This window comes from Rhinichthys klamathensis, unplaced genomic scaffold, assembly GCF_029890125.1.
Source record: "Rhinichthys klamathensis goyatoka isolate OS25496 unplaced genomic scaffold, OSU_Roscu_1.1 h1tg000508l_1, whole genome shotgun sequence".
Classification (NCBI taxonomy): domain Eukaryota; kingdom Metazoa; phylum Chordata; class Actinopteri; order Cypriniformes; family Leuciscidae; genus Rhinichthys; species Rhinichthys klamathensis.
The window spans coordinates 68,257-84,168 of NW_026606989.1; the positions used below are offsets into that span (position 1 = coordinate 68,257).

At 42.3% G+C, this 15,912-nt stretch overlaps 1 protein-coding gene and 2 long non-coding RNA genes across 3 annotated transcripts in view; all 3 read right to left on the bottom strand.

Annotated features, from left to right (window-relative positions):
- Nucleotides 1-15,912, bottom strand: part of LOC130072821 (sodium/potassium/calcium exchanger 3) — an 88,148-nt gene that overhangs the window by 60,925 nt on the left and 11,311 nt on the right. The window contains exon 2 of the mRNA XM_056238095.1: nucleotides 7,278-7,381. Within this exon, the coding sequence (XP_056094070.1) occupies nucleotides 7,278-7,381 (104 nt within the window). The remainder of the gene's footprint in view (nucleotides 1-7,277; nucleotides 7,382-15,912) is intronic.
- On the bottom strand, nucleotides 10,469-12,104 carry LOC130072823 (uncharacterized). Its single transcript, XR_008804178.1, has 4 exons — nucleotides 12,052-12,104; nucleotides 11,372-11,434; nucleotides 11,152-11,214; nucleotides 10,469-10,537 (listed from the first exon to the last, which is right to left on the bottom strand). It is a non-coding gene; the product is annotated as an uncharacterized LOC130072823 (long non-coding RNA).
- On the bottom strand, nucleotides 13,395-15,853 carry LOC130072822 (uncharacterized). Its single transcript, XR_008804177.1, has 5 exons — nucleotides 15,533-15,853; nucleotides 15,269-15,455; nucleotides 14,785-14,881; nucleotides 14,587-14,684; nucleotides 13,395-13,459 (listed from the first exon to the last, which is right to left on the bottom strand). It is a non-coding gene; the product is annotated as an uncharacterized LOC130072822 (long non-coding RNA).

Consider the following 15,912-nt stretch of genomic DNA (forward strand, 5'->3'; position numbering starts at 1 on the left):
ATGCGATTTTCATGCACAGTCTGTTTCCTTCCTAGGGTACATCATCTCTTCTGAGGGAATGCGCATGGATCCTGACAAAGTTAAGGCGGTGATGGATTGGCCAAGTCCAGATTCCCGTAAGGCCCTACAGCGGTTTCTGGGGTTCGCCAATTTCTATAGGCGATTTATTCGCAATTTTAGCCAACTAGCCGCGCCTCTGACTGCCTTGACCTCCCCCAGAACTGCGTTCAGGTGGTCCGATATGGCAGAAGCTGTATTCGTCAACCTCAAGAGTCGGTTTATTTCGGCCCCCATTCTTGTCACCCCTGATTCCACACGTCAGTTCGTGGTGGAGGTCGACGCGTCAGAGGTGGGGGTAGGAGCAGTTCTTTCCCAGCGCGCGTCCTCAGACGACAAGATGCATCCCTGCGCGTTTTTTTCCCATCGCTTGTCACCTGCCGAACGTAATTATGACATTGGTAACAGAGAGTTGTTGGCGGTCAAATTAGCGTTGGAGGAGTGGCGACATTGGCTAGAGGGTTCAGGGGTACCCTTTATCGTTTGGACCGATCATAAGAACCTGGAATACATTAGAACTGCTAAAAGACTCAACTCCAGGCAGGCTCGGTGGGCACTTTTTTTCGGACGTTTTGATTTTGTTCTCTCGTACCGCCCGGGTTCCAAGAACATCAAACCCGATGCTTTATCTCGTATTTTTGATCCATCCGCACGCCCGGTTACTCCCGAGTGCATTTTACCTGAGAAAGTAGTTATCTCCACACTCACATGGGAGGTCGAATCGAAGGTCAAGACAGCCTTAGAAGGGGTAACGCCTCCGCCCGGATGCCCATCGAGTCGTTTGTTTGTTCCGGAGGGGTTACGGTCCGACGTTATTCGATGGGGTCATTGCTCCAACGTGGCTTGTCATCCAGGAGTAAGTCGTACTAACGGTTTAATAAAGCAACGATTCTGGTGGCCGTTAATGGCTCGTGATGTTCACGATTTTGTTTTGGCTTGTTCGGTTTGCGCCACTAACAAGACGTCTAACCGTTCTCCTGATGGGTTGCTCCGACCGCTGTCTGTCCCTTCGAGACCCTGGTCCCACATCGCACTAGATTTTATTACCGCCCTCCCACCCTCTAAAGGCATGACGGTCGTTTTGACCGTAGTGGACCGGTTCTCGAAGGCGGCACATTTCATTCCCTTGCCCAAATTACCTTCAGCCAAGGAGACAGCGGTCACGGTCATTGATCACGTCTTTCGGTTACATGGCCTCCCGAAGGACGTGGTTTCTGACAGGGGTTCCCAATTTGTGTCTAAATTTTGGCGAGAGTTTTGTAGGTTGTTGGGAGCTACGGTCAGTCTGTCTTCGGGTTATCATCCCCAGAGTAATGGTCAATCCGAACGAGCCAACCAGGATTTGGAGAGAATGTTACGATGTATGGTAGCCAAGAATCCTTCATCCTGGAGCCAACAACTTTCTATGGTTGAGTACGCTCATAATTCGTTACCAGTGTCATCAACGGGCCTCTCTCCGTTTAAGTGTAGTTTAGGTTACCAGCCACCAATTTTTCCGAGCCTGGAATCCGAGGTCGCGGTCCCCTCCGCTCACGCATTCGTCCAGAGGTGTCGCCACACTTGGACCAGAGCCCGTGAGACTCTGCTCCAAGCGGGGAGGCGCATGAAGGCCAAGGCCGATCGCCACCGGTCAAAGCCTCCCGTATACGTCGTGGGTCAAAAAGTGTGGCTTTCTACCAAGAACATTCCGCTCCGTTCCGTTTCCAATAAGTTAGCCCCCAAATTCATTGGCCCGTTCCCTGTCACCAAGATCATTAGTCCGGTGGCAGTCCGACTCAAACTTCCTCCGGCGTACAGGAGAATTTGTCCCGCCTTTCATGTGTCTAAAATCAAGCCCGTGTTTTATTCTCCCATTAATCCGCCAGTCCCGGTTCCCCCCCCGCCGCGACTCGTAGATGGGGAACCCACTTATTCGGTACACCGTATTCTGGACTCTAGACGGAGGGGACGCGGATTTCAGTACTTGGTGGACTGGGAAGGTTACGGTCCGGAGGAGAGGAGTTGGGTACCTGCTAGAGACATTCTGGATCACTCCCTTATCGATGATTACAATCGGCAGGTAGGTTCGGCTGGGAACGCCAGGAGGCGTTCCTAGGGGAGGGGGTACTGTCACGTTTCATGGATCCACTGTCTCATTCTGATATGTTGTGTGTGTGTGTATGTGTGTCTGTGTGGGCGTGGTTACTAATTCCCGGTTGATTGTGTGCACCAGCTGCAAGCCCTTACCAGTTGCTTTATATGCCCAGTAATTCCCATCTCACATTGTCAGATCGTTGTGGCTTTCCCGGTGTCGTGTTCCTGTTCCTGTGTGGTCTTCGCTTCTCCTCGTGTGTTCCAGTCTTCGTGGGTCTTCGTCGTTGTTCCCGGTCTGGATTGTTTATTGTTCCTGGTTGATCACTCCGTCTTCATCTCCACAAGACTCCGGTTTGCCCATCGACGTCCCTGTTGTCACAGTTCCATCTGAGTGTTTGTCCCCGACCTGTGTTTTTCCTGTGACTTGTCTGACCAACTAATAAACCAACTTTTACTTGCATTTGTATCCGATTCGTTCGTCATAAAGAAGACGCGGACACACAGATAGCACGCAAACACAGAATTTCGAATTTCGAGTTCTCTTCCACATCTATTTGAGCTTGAATGAACACATACGCACATAATTATGTCAAAATGCCCGTCTCTGTGAGTATCCTCGTAAACACAGTCGCTTATGGCTTACGGATGCTTATCATTATATTGGATTTGAGCATTCGGTCTTAAAGTGAAAGCAGCCTAATATTCCTGTGTCATTAATCCCCTTTAACAATTATTATTTTACATATTATTATTCAATTTCTGTACCTGAATACTGTTAGACTTACCTGAAAAACATAAAGTACTGTTTTTTTCATTTGTATCTTTGCTCTATTGTATTTATCTATGCTTTTAATTAGTAATTATTTGTAATTGGAATTATTTTCTATGCAGATTCACTCCTCCCCAAAATCACCCCAATGATGTTAGAATTACATTTTTTTCCAAATAGAGCTATTTAAGTCATTTGGTGAAATTTATTTCTTATATCAATATATATTGCAGAATTTTTTTCCCCGAATATATATATTTTAAATATCGTGTAGCCCTAGTTAGTTTCAATGGTTCCTGATAATGTTATGCACCTTTTTTAGTTTCTGTTGATTAGTTCCTCTTCAGTCGGTCACTCGACGCCACGTCGGGACCGACGGATAGGAATCTTCCTGGAGAGGCCAATCTACTTTGAGTGAAACTAAATGAGCCAATGCACATTGGCGTGCAATCATTTGTAACAGCTGCTCTGCCACGTAGCGCGGGTATATAATGAGCAGCAGGTGCGATTGCACTTCAGCTCTTCAGGAGGACCTCTCGTGTCTGGTGTGGGCGATACAGCGTTGCAGCATGGTTGATTCTCTTTCTCTCTCTCTTTCCAGGCTGTTAGGGTTAGTTTAGGGTTAGCTGTAAAAAAAGGCTGTTTTTACAGCTGGTACAGTGCGCCAAGAGCGCTGAAAAGCCGTTCTTACGGCTGGTAAGACCGCTGTGAGAGAGACAGCGCACGACAGGCTGCACACTTCCCTGTCTGTGTTTGCTGCAACCGTTCACCTGCGTGCTTCAGCACCAAGGAGAGCAGTCCCCTGAAAGAGCTTTCACGGATGGAGCGCGTCTTTTTAAAGATGTCACTCTACCTGTGTGTTTCTGGATGCGCTCGTTACCTGGGATCGCGGGATGGTCATGAGCGCTGCATCGCATGTCTGGGCATTGAAAACGCTGACGCAGCGTTCATGGATGAGTTATGTACCCATTGTGGGAAGATGACCATCTCGGAGCTACGGTCGAGACTCTCGTTCCTGCAAAGGAGCGGAGTCCCTTCCCAGGCCTGTAAGCACTCATCGGACTTAACCGGCAAGGCTGACAAGGCCTTGGCGTTGTTGCAGGTCCATCAGGTCAAGGCACTGAAGGACCTGCACGAGGGTGGTCATGATCCCCAAGTTCTCCAGGAACTTCGTGCTGCGACGGACCTCAAGCTTCGTGCGACGAAGGTGACGGCACGGTCGTTTGGTCGTGCGATATCCACTATGGTGGTCCAGAAGCACCATCTCTAGCTGTGTCTGGCCAACATGTGGGAGACCGACAAAGTCAGGTTTCTTAACTCCCCCATGTCCCAGACCGCCCTTTTTGGCGAAGCGTTCGAGAACTTTGCCCAGCAGTTCTCGGCTGTACAGAAGCAGACTGAGGCGATAAAACACATCCTGCCGCGGCGGTCAGCTGCTGCCTCCACCCCACCTCCTGTGGCCCCTCAGTCTACTCGTCGCCGAGGGCATCCTCCTGCGTCAGCACTCGCTTCCGCGACGCAGCAGCACTCTCCATCTAACCGGCGCCGAGGAGCCAGTAACAGGCAGGCCGCCCTGCCCGTCCCGGCCCCCGCCAAGAGGGGCGGTAAAGCCAAAGCTAAGCGGCCCTAGGACGGGCAACCCGGAGATGGATGGGACTGCTCTTTGGGAGATGGTGACCGCACCGCTCCCTCCCCTGGAAGAGGGCCGGGTGGTTAATCTTATGTTTCCTTTTGTTTGTGTTCCGCCACTGGCGTCAAAACCAGCGGTACCCAAATTTTAAATAAAAGAGTAGTTTCTTCAAAACTCTGGGTCTGAAGAGGGCCCGGAGAGCAGTGGGAGGAGAGAATCCTCACCACTCTCATCCACCTGTTCTATCGCCAGCGGTAAGCAGCATGCAGTTCGAGAACGCAACCAAGCCTTCTCCTGTGCTTTCTGCCCTGTGGAACCAGGTAAGACCCCGCTACAGGCCACCTCCCAGAGAGAGCCTCCCAAACCGCCTCCCTGCCATCCACCTCGCTGCCCTACTGTGGGAATGCCTACGGTCCCTCTGGGGGCGAGACCTCCTCGACCCCCCTCCATACCCTCTTGGGACCTTTCCCTGGTGCTTAGAGCACTCCATTATATACCCGCCGCGATGCATGGCAGAGCAGCTGTTGCAAGTGATTGCACGCCAATGTGCATTGGCTCGTTTAGTTTCACTCGAAGTAGATTGGCCTCTCTAGCGAGATTTCTATTCGTTGGTCCCGACGTGGCGTCTCCGTTCCCATACGTAACCGAGACGTTACCCTGTGTTTTTATAGGTTTGGTATTGTCTATGTTTTATGTGGTTGTTCTGCTAAGCTTTTTTCCTTGCAGTCTCCAGCATTTTCCTTAATGTATTTACTATTAAAGACTTTTTGTTTGTTAAACTCAATCTTCGTGCAATTCATTGCAACCACCCATGACAGAAACAGGTCTGTTGGTGTCAATGAATGTTTACAACTTAAAGATAAAGAAAACAATGAAATTTGATCCATATGCAAGTGACTTCTATGCTGAGTCTTCTGAGAGAGACTGCTGCAAAGTTGCTCCCACCAAATGATTTAAGTTGTTTCTTATCAGACTGTCTCTCCTGCTCTCTTGTGTACGGCATATTTTTTCAGCTTTCATTTTGTGATGCTATATATGGGTAAAATCAGCGCCTCTGCTGCAGAACCTTCCTCTCTGTCATCACAAAACATAAAAATGAAACAACTGATGCCACACACGAAGATCAATGTTACCACTGCAAGTTGGAACAGTTTGTTGTCCTGGTTTGGTTTGTTTGTCAGTAGGTATAAACCTGCAGCTTCATTCAAGAAATGTCAAATCATTCGATCATATAAGTACACTTATTGAAATTACACTGTTTTTTTCCAACTTGTACAAACTACTGTAGACTGAAAGTGACACTTATTTGGATGCAGAAAGTAATAAAGCAAATGTAAAGTAGGCTACTTGATTATAATTGTAACTGCAGTGTGTTATTCAGTATAACATTTAAAGATAATTTAAGTTAAATGTACTAAATTGCTCCTCCATCATTACATGACATACACGTTTCAGTAGAAATGGCAATATTTAGTTAGGCATAAATGCTTATCAGTACATTCAACAATACACAGTACCATTTTTCAAAGACAATACAATTATAAACAAGCCATTGTACAAGTTTGTCATATGACCCCTTTAAAAAAAAACTAGTTAAGCTCAAACCTAGCCCACTGCTTGCAGTTAATCAAGTTCATACGACCGAACAATCATAAAGTTCAATTTAAGTGATTTGAATCATGAAAGCAAGCTGACCAGGAATAAAGCTTTCTTTGATTTTAGTTGAATTGCTTGCAATACAGCCTTCGATTCTAATGTTAATGTTGTGTTTACAAACTCATCTCCCACAAATAATATGTTTGCATAAGTTCAAATAAAAAGCTAATTTATGTTTTAATGGTTCAAGAAATTGATACTAGAAAAAGCTGACACCTCCAAGGTTCCCAGAGCCACAACTGACCTGTCATGAAAGAGAAGCTTGGTTGGAAAAGCAGGGGTTGATATGTTCTATGAATTTACAACTATGCTGTTTTTATTGGGTACTTTAAAAGGAGAATCAGACGCACTATAAAACAAGTATTGGTTTTGATAATACATGTTTTTACACAAAGGAATGAACAACATTTTAAGAAATAAGAATTAAAATGACTGTCATGAGATAAGGACTCAAGCCATTTCATATTTCTAGAAATATTGTTTTTTTAAATTAGACGTGGGTCACCATCACCAACATTAAGTACCGGCAGCTGTACTAACACTATAGCACTATATAGGAACTATTACTTACACCAAATGCCCTGGATAGGTGAATCTCTAGGATCAGGTTGTTTTTGGAACTTTCTGAACCCGTAAGGCAGCAAAATAATTCGATGTAGGTATGTTAGTTTACATTGGTCTGTCTCTGTCTTCCTCCAACATTCATCACAGGTTAGCTGTATGTGATTGGGCTTAGCATGGGAAACCACCTTTCAGTGGTGCTGTGACACATGTGAGGGTTTTTTTACTGGCAGAACAAGCCAGACAAAAAAATACATTTAAAATACTAGCTAAGTGCTGCTTAATGAAAACCAAATGTGAAATTATTAGTCTATTCTTTAACTGTATAAAGCATACAAATCGTATAGCTGTTATAGCTATAGTAATACAATATAATTTGCTCTATTTCATTTCTGCGGTGTGCATAAATCATGCTCCTCTTCATAGGCTCTTCTTCATATTGATGCAGAGACACAAATGAGAGAGAAAAAAATGAAAATGCATGGATGATCGTGTTAAACTAATGCATGTTTTGTCTGTGATTGTCCTAACCTGTCAGTTGCAGGACCTGTGCGATCCACACAACCAGGAGAAAGCCGAACGCACAGCAGCAGAAGCGCTGGAACGGCCGCCGTCTGACGCTCCATGTCAAAGCCTTCCCAGATAGCAAATGACATCTGGCCCAGTTGTGGCCCACATCTTCCACATTCTTCTGGCCCACATACCGCATGGAATGACGGCGATGACTCAACCTGAGTGTGGCAACTAGAAGTCAGCCACAACTGGGCCAGATGTGGGCCACATCTCAGAAATGGCATGGGCCGCATCTGGGCCATGCATGGGCCACATCTTAGAAATGGCATGGGCCGCATCTGGGCCATGCATGGGCCACATCTCAGAAATGGCATGGGCCGCATCTCAGAAATGGCATGGATATTTTGCCCAGATCTAATTATCTTATAATAAATAAATAAAACGAGAATACCGGTAATCATAGTCAAAAGTGATTTAATAAATATAGAAATTTGATGAATGCATTTAAATATGTATAAATATAAATCAAAACAGGAAACAATACATATTATAAATACATATTATATAGTTAAATAGAATATAAATATATAAAATAAAACAGGCAGGGGTCCAGAAGGTGAGGATTGCTAGAAACCAGAAGGCAGTCCAAAGAAAACATACATATTTATAAATATAAATCAAAAACAGGAAACAATACATATTATATAATATAAATGTAATAAATATATAAAAAATAGGCAGGGGTCCAGAAGGTGAGGATTGCCAGAAACCAGAAGGCAGTCCAAAGAAAACATACATATTTATAAATATAAATCAAAAACAGGAAACAATACATATTATATAATATAAATGTAATAAATATATAAAAAATAGGCAGGGGTCCAGAAGGTGAGGATTGCCAGAAACCAGAAGGCAGTCCAAAGAAAACATACATATTTATAAATATAAATAGGAAACAATTAATATAATAAATACATATTATATTATATAAATAAATAAAGTAAAACAGGCAGGGTTCCAGAAGGGGAGGACTGCCAGAAACCAGAAGGCAGTCCAACGAAAACATTAGACCAAGGTCTACATATTAGGAACAAGGTCAAGCGAGTGTCAGAAACAGGAGAAAGCAAGTTCTTAACTGAATTACAATTTAATAAAACAAAGTGGTGAATCAGATCAACAGTTCAAAAAGAGAGCAGGGCAAAAGGGGAGTCCATTGAACAGGCAGTGCGAACAAGGTAATGGGTGAGCAAGTGTCAGAACCAGGAAACAATCTTAATTTTTTTGTCTTGCCCGACGGCCTCCATCCCTGTCTGCGGAAAGCTGCAGCCATCTTTTGATCCAATTTTCAATCTCTTGGTCTGTTGCAGTGGCAGTTAACCGGTTTCTTCTGACAGCAGCTACAATGACACATATATGACCAACAGTAAATAAGCAAATAATTATTGTTATTTATTATAAATCTAACATTTATAGGGACACCAAACAACACAAATAAATAAAATCAGTTTATTTCAGAAAGCCATACCACTGATTACAGGTTTTAGAGAGGTGTCTTTAAATGCAGCTTTTCCATTGATTCCCCTCCAGTTAATCTGACGGGCCATGTCATTTGAAAGAAGGAAGCTGAGAATCCGCCATACGCTTTCTTTGACTGTTGTGCCTCCCCTCAAGGCTAACGTGTTTATCTGTAAAAATAAATGTATGCACAAATAAAGGAACAAGCATCCAAAAACCATCCTTTGAATAGAATGTACAAAAACGGTGTGGGCTTTTACCGGTCAAAAAAAAGTTCATTTGGAATTATTTAGCCTTTAAAGGGATAGTTTACCCTCCAAAAAAGTCCTGGCTCTTCCAAGTTTTAATACACGAGTGAATAGCCGTTTCTGTTTTGAAGTGCTCCATACAGCTCTGGGGGTTTATAAAGGCCTTTTGAAGCAAAGCGATGCGTTTGTGTAAGAAAAATATCCATATTTAAAACTTTATCGAATAAATGGCTTCCGGCAGACGGGCCTTCAAAAAATGGACTTGGAAAATATACAGCCATTCACTGCCATTATAAAGCTTGGAAGAGCCAGGACATTTTTTAATATAACTCAGATTGTATTAAAGAAGAATGTCATATACACCTAGGGTGACTTGAGGGTGAGTAAATCATGGGCTAATTTTCATTCATTTCAGTTCTTTCAGCAGTAAGAGGAACTTGTTCGCAACCAGCAATCTCATTGGTTAGTGCTAACGATCACCATCCACATTTTAATTTCAGCAAATCAGTTAGTGTGAGTGAAAGCATACAATTGCAGTTTCTTCACCAGGCCAAACCTTTCTTGTTGCTTAACCATTCCATGTCGAACCAGCCCAGCCAGTACGGATATGGTTTAAACATGTGGTTGACTACCTACTGTACCATTCACAATGAGCAAAATATGAAAACACTGACAGTTAATTGATGCGAGTTAATTTTTTTCTATTGAAATCTTACCACAGCTGTCTTGTAGTCTTCCTGCTGCAGCTGTCCCTCAATGACTTGAAGTTGTTGGAAACTTGACAGTGGAAAACAGTCTGTGTTTAATGTTGGGCTGTCTTCTGTAGTTGATAATTTTTTGAGGTCGTAGACCAATTTAACCAATGTGCCCATCTGTTCTTTAATCATTTCTTGGTTTGCAAGAATTTTGCGTATCCAAGCTAGAAAAAAGAAAAAGCTATTAAAGTAAAAAATGCATATCACTGTGTAAAAAAAAAAAAAAGTCAGTACCTACCTTCACTGAAACCAGTGTGGGATGGTGCTAAAAAGGGGAACACAACAAGATCTTAGTTTGACCATGTTAAATGACAGTAGAAGGAAGTAAAAATCTTATTTTTACTCTATGGCTCTGCAGATTTGTTTGTACATAATTTGGTTTAAAAGGTAACTAATGGTTAAGGAGTTAAACACAGTCAGTTTTAGAACTTAAATAGTTTATTGTGTAACAGTATTTTGGATACATGGGTAAACCTGTAAGATTTGAATGCCGTGCTAGTGAACTGACACAGTATATACTTACAACTAAAGACTTCTGCATCTCCTTGCCTAAATTGTGGGGTGCGATTCCTTGCTGTAAAGGATAATTAGTGGGAAAGGCCAAAGTTTAGCAGTAGCTTTTAGCACATGTTATATGGGTAAAATATGGGTATGGGTTAAATGGGAAGAAAAGGTTATATTGTAAATTTACGGGTTACTGATGTCCGTTTCACAGGTGTTGATGTCCTCCTTTGGTTACTGCGGATTTGTTTTTGGCGCCCTGATGACATCAAAACAGGCCAAAAATATAGTGTCACCCCTGAATTTGGCTAACATTGGATATTAACACAAAACACAAAGATATAAACATATTTTAAGCTAAAAAACATTATAGTCCAGTCATTTTAAGCCAAAACGGAGGTCAACCTAGGACAAATTGCAACTGAAGCAAACTCAACTGATTTCATATCCTCAATATGTCACACCTGTCAACACTCCCGTTTTTCTCCCGTTTTTTTGCCCAATCTCCAGGACCCCTCCCGATTTGTTATTTCTCCCGGGAAACTCCCGTAATTTGCATGGTCCAAACTCCTTTATGAATAATAGGATCAATATGCTTGTCTAATGTTGACCAGTTGCCAGATCTTGTATTAAATGCATTATATTTACACAATACACACACCATATACAATTTCAACCCAGCAACCTATAACCCAGTTGCGCAGTCGCGGAAAGCTTAACCCGAAAGCGAGCACCACCACCCCTTTTTTTTTTCTCCTTACCTAGGACATATTGAGGATACAAAATCAGTTGGGTTTGCTTCTGTTGCAATTTGTCCTACTTTTTTCATAAAGTGACTGGACTATTACATGTCCTGTGTTTTCAAATACTCACAATTCATAGTGTCTGCCTCCTCTCTGGCTAGTGGTTGGGAGTAATTCCCTGCTCTGCTGGTAGCTGAACAGGACAAAAGTGGGAGAAATTGGAGAGGTCAGTGTTGAGGAGCTTTGAGGCAAGTTTAGGTCTAACTGATATCAAATTGATGTTTTATGTGTCTGCGGTGGCAAGCATATCTACTCTGTAACTCGTATGCCCTGTGTTTTCAAATACTCACAATTCATAGTGTCTGCCTCCTCTCTGGCTAGTGGTTGGGAGTAATTCCCTGCTCTGCTGGTACCTGAACAGGAAAAAATTGGAGGTCAGTGTTGAGGAGCTTTGAGGCAAGTTTAGGTCTAACTGATATCAAATTGATGTTATATTTGTTTGCGGTGGCCATAGATATATACATTAGATGTCGCCTTGGGGTTCTAAGCATGCGTCAAAACCGCCGCCATCTTGGAACAGGGGTCTTGTCATAGGAAGTAGCTAGGTAACGCTGCTATCTCCGCCTGTACTTCGAATTCATGGATTTTCTGACTTTTGTGCTGCGTATGGATGTTCACACGAACGAAATCTGAACTAGGAAGAATGTAAAAAAAAAAAAAAAAAATAATAATAATAATAATAATTTTCTCTGGACTCCATGATAAATACATGTCTGACCATTGGAACGAACCAAAAAACTAGACAATCGCATTCATGGCAATTTATGGTGATTTTATTTCCGTTAGACCTTTGCCTACATTGACGTTTATGCATTAAAGAGGGGCTCCCCTGTTCCATGATGGCGGCTCTATTGACGCATTCGTTCCAATGAACTGCCTTAGCCAAGGCGACATCTAGTGTATATATCTATGTGCGGTGGCAAGCATATCTACTCTGTAACTCGTATGCCCTGTGTTTTCAAATACTCACAATTCATAGTGTCTGCCTCCTCTCTGGCTAGTGGTTGGGAGTAATTCCCTCCTCTGCTGGTACCTGAACAGGAAAAAATTGGGAAAAATGGAGAGGTCAGTGTTGAGGAGCTTTGAGGCAAGTTTAGGTCCAACTGATATCAAATTGATGTTTTATGTGTCTGCGGTGGCAAGCATATCTACTCTGTAACTCGTATGCCCTGTGTTTTCAAATACTCACAATTCATAGTGTCTGCCTCCTCTCTGGCTAGTGGTTGGGAGTAATTCCCTAATCTGCTGGTAGCTGAACAGGAAAAAATTGGGAAAATTGGAGAGGTCAGTGTTGAGGAGCTTTGAGGCACGTTTAGGTCCAACTGATATCAAATTGATGTTTTATGTGTCTGCGGTGGCAAGCATATCTACTCTGTAACTCGTATGCCCTGTGTTTTCAAATACTCACAATTCATAGTGTCTGCCTCCTCTCTGGCTAGTGGTTGGGAGTAATTCCCTAATCTGCTGGTAGCTGAACAGGAAAAAATTGGGAAAATTGGAGAGGTCAGTGTTGAGGAGCTTTGAGGCACGTTTAGGTCCAACTGATATCAAATTGATGTTTTATGTGTCTGCGGTGGCAAGCATATCTACTCTGTAACTCGTATGCCCTGTGTTTTCAAATACTCACAATTCATAGTGTCTGCCTCCTCTCTGGCTAGTGGTTGGGCGTAATTCCCTGCTCTGCTGGTACCTGAACAGGAAAAAATTGGGAGAAATTGGAGAGGTCAGTGTTGAGGAGCTTTGAGGCAAGTTTAGGTCTAACTGATATCAAATTGATGTTATATTTGTTTGCGGTGGCCATAGATATATACATTAGATGTCGCCTTGGGGTTCTAAGCATGCGTCAAAACCGCCGCCATCTTGGAACAGGGGTCTTGTCATAGGAAGTAGCTAGGTAACGCTGCTATCTCCGCCTGTACTTCGAATTCATGGATTTTCTGACTTTTGTGCTGCGTATGGATGTTCACACGAACGAAATCTGAACTAGGAAGAATGTTTAAAAAAAAAAAATAATAATAATAATAATAATTTTCTCTGGACTCCATGATAAATACATGTCTGACCATTGGAACGAACCAAAAAACTAGACAATCGCATTCATGGCAATTTATGGTGATTTTATTTCCGTTAGACCTTTGCCTACATTGACGTTTATGCATTAAAGAGGGGCTCCCCTGTTCCATGATGGCGGCTCTATTGACGCATTCGTTCCAATGAACTGCCTTAGCCAAGGCGACATCTAGTGTATATATCTATGTGCGGTGGCAAGCATATCTACTCTGTAGCTCGTATGCCCTGTGTTTTCAAATACTCACAATTCATAGTGTCTGCCTCCTCTCTGGCTAGTGGTTGGGAGTAATTCCCTGCTCTGCTGGTACCTGAACAGGACAAAAGTGGGAGAAATTGGAGAGGTCAGTGTTGAGGAGCTTTGAGGCAAGTTTAGGTCTAACTGATATCAAATTGATGTTTTATGTGTCTGCGGTGGCAAGCATATCTACTCTGTAACTCGTATGCCCTGTGTTTTCAAATACTGTGTATTTGAAAACACTGTGTAAATTGTATTTCCAGAACTGATGATAGTATTCCTTAAATTAATCCACAAAAAAACAAACGTGTTAGTTCTGTCAAACGCTTAAAATATTTAATCGCGAATAATGTCATAGTTACAGCGATTAATCGCACATTTTTATCTATTCTAAATGTCTCTTGATTTCTTTTTGTCCCATTATTTTTTCTCATTTTAATGCTCTTATCAACCTGAAAAAGTGGATCGGCTTGCTTTGTGCAAATATTTTTTATTGAAAACAACATTGGCATATACTGTGTTCAATTTCACACTAAGATTCTCACTTGGAGCAAATAATCTCTCAATGTAACACTGTCCATCAATAAAAGGGTGAAAGAAATACTGACGAGGTCCTGATATTGATGAGGGTGCGGAGAATTCGCATCAGCTTTGTGTGTGTGTGTGTGTGTGTGTGTGTGTGCTTGGCCATCATCAAGTGGTGTTTCAGACTGGACGTGCTGCGATGATGATAGCTCAGTTCACAACGACAAAACACACAGATCACTTTGGTCTCATCAATGGGACCATTTGGCAACTTTTTAAAAGTAAACTTTACATTCAGAATCTTGTTGGCATCCATTTCGGCGTCTCGCGCTCGTCATCCACTCAAAACTTAACGTTAATCTACTATTTGGCCGGCTCGCAAGCCTAAACAAGTGTGTGTGGCGTTACTGTTGTTTTGTTTCCGGTCTAGCTAGATCCGCTTGCGCTTTGGTCGACGAAGCAACAAAACGCATGCCGCGCCCTGTTGCAAAAGCATGTGAAAAAAACTACAAGGTTTGCTAGGCCAAAAAGACCGCTAAACTCGCGATAAAAAAAATTAACGCCGTTAAAATGGGTTTGCGTTAACGCCGTTAATAACGCGTTTAACTGACAGCCCTAGTGTTAATTAAACAAATTAATAGAACTATAACTGTTGCACAAATTGGCCAATCTTACATTTCCTGATGGGGTTGATTTGCACTTCTGGCGCTGCTGGAAGTGGAAAGTTTGCCTCATCCTCAGTTTCACTATCATCGAAAAAACGTGCCCTTTTACTGATGAAAAAAAAAAAAAAACACACACAAAAAAAACAGATTATTCAATTTATTCTCCTCATTCAGCAGCCATACTCTGCTCTGTATGTCCTGTATTTACATGTGTCTTTTTCTTCTCACGGGGGGCGAGTCCACATCTGTAAGGTCTGTGTTTATTTCTGCCTCTGGTAGTTTTTGGCGAGCTTCTTCATATGTTTCTGAATAGATAAACAACAAAGTTTCTGTGAAGCAAACTAAAAAATACATTAAAAGAATAAATGAATAAATGAGAAAAGAATCTTAGGGCCAAATTTACTAAATAGGCTCAATCTCCTTTTTGGGGGAGGTAAATAATGGTGCAAATACCAATAAATTGACTAGCATCAACCTTAGTAAATCGCCTTGCATGATTCATTTAAATTAATCTGAATGATTCTGCATGAGTCTGAAAGGGAACTCTTACAAACGCTTATGCAACAATGTCAGCTGCAAAAATAACTGTTCACGCCTTTTTAGTGTCTTTAATAAATCCTGACACCAAAAGAGGGTAATGCTGGTGCAACCTGTTAGTAAATCTGACCCATGGAAGCTGTGGATATATGTACCTCTAGTAAAAATAATCCGGATTTTGAAGGGAGTCCAAGATGGTCCTGGCTTTACCATTGATTTTATGGCTTTAACTCTATCTTCATATTTGTATGGAGGCCACATACAAATATTGTCCCTTACCCAATTTTGGGGGACAACCTCGACTTCATTTGTTGTTTCAAAGATTACGATATGATACATTGTCTGAAAAAAAAGAGTTTTACACTTAATTTAGATTAATACAAAAAATAAAAAATCTAATTCATATAAATGCCACTTACAAAGCATGTCCCACAATTTAATCCAGAAATGGTGTTACTGCTTCTCAAGAACTATGTACATTAATTGGTGATATTAAGATGTGTGAGTCAGAGGGAAGACTGCAAATTTGTCTCCCAGAGGCAACCTCACACACTTCTGCCAGGGCTTTGTGAGCTCAGTAAAGTGCATCACTGTTGACAAATTGGACACAATGAATACGCCCATGTTTCTGGAGTCAAGAGGGTAGGTGTATAAGGCCTCTTTCTCTCTATATTCTTGAAACATAACATACTCTTTACCCCCATAAGCAATTATGTTTTTTACTGAAATCACTTTGCCATGAATAGCAATGCAATCATCTTTGCTCGAAATTCGCAGCATGACACCATCAACAGTAAGC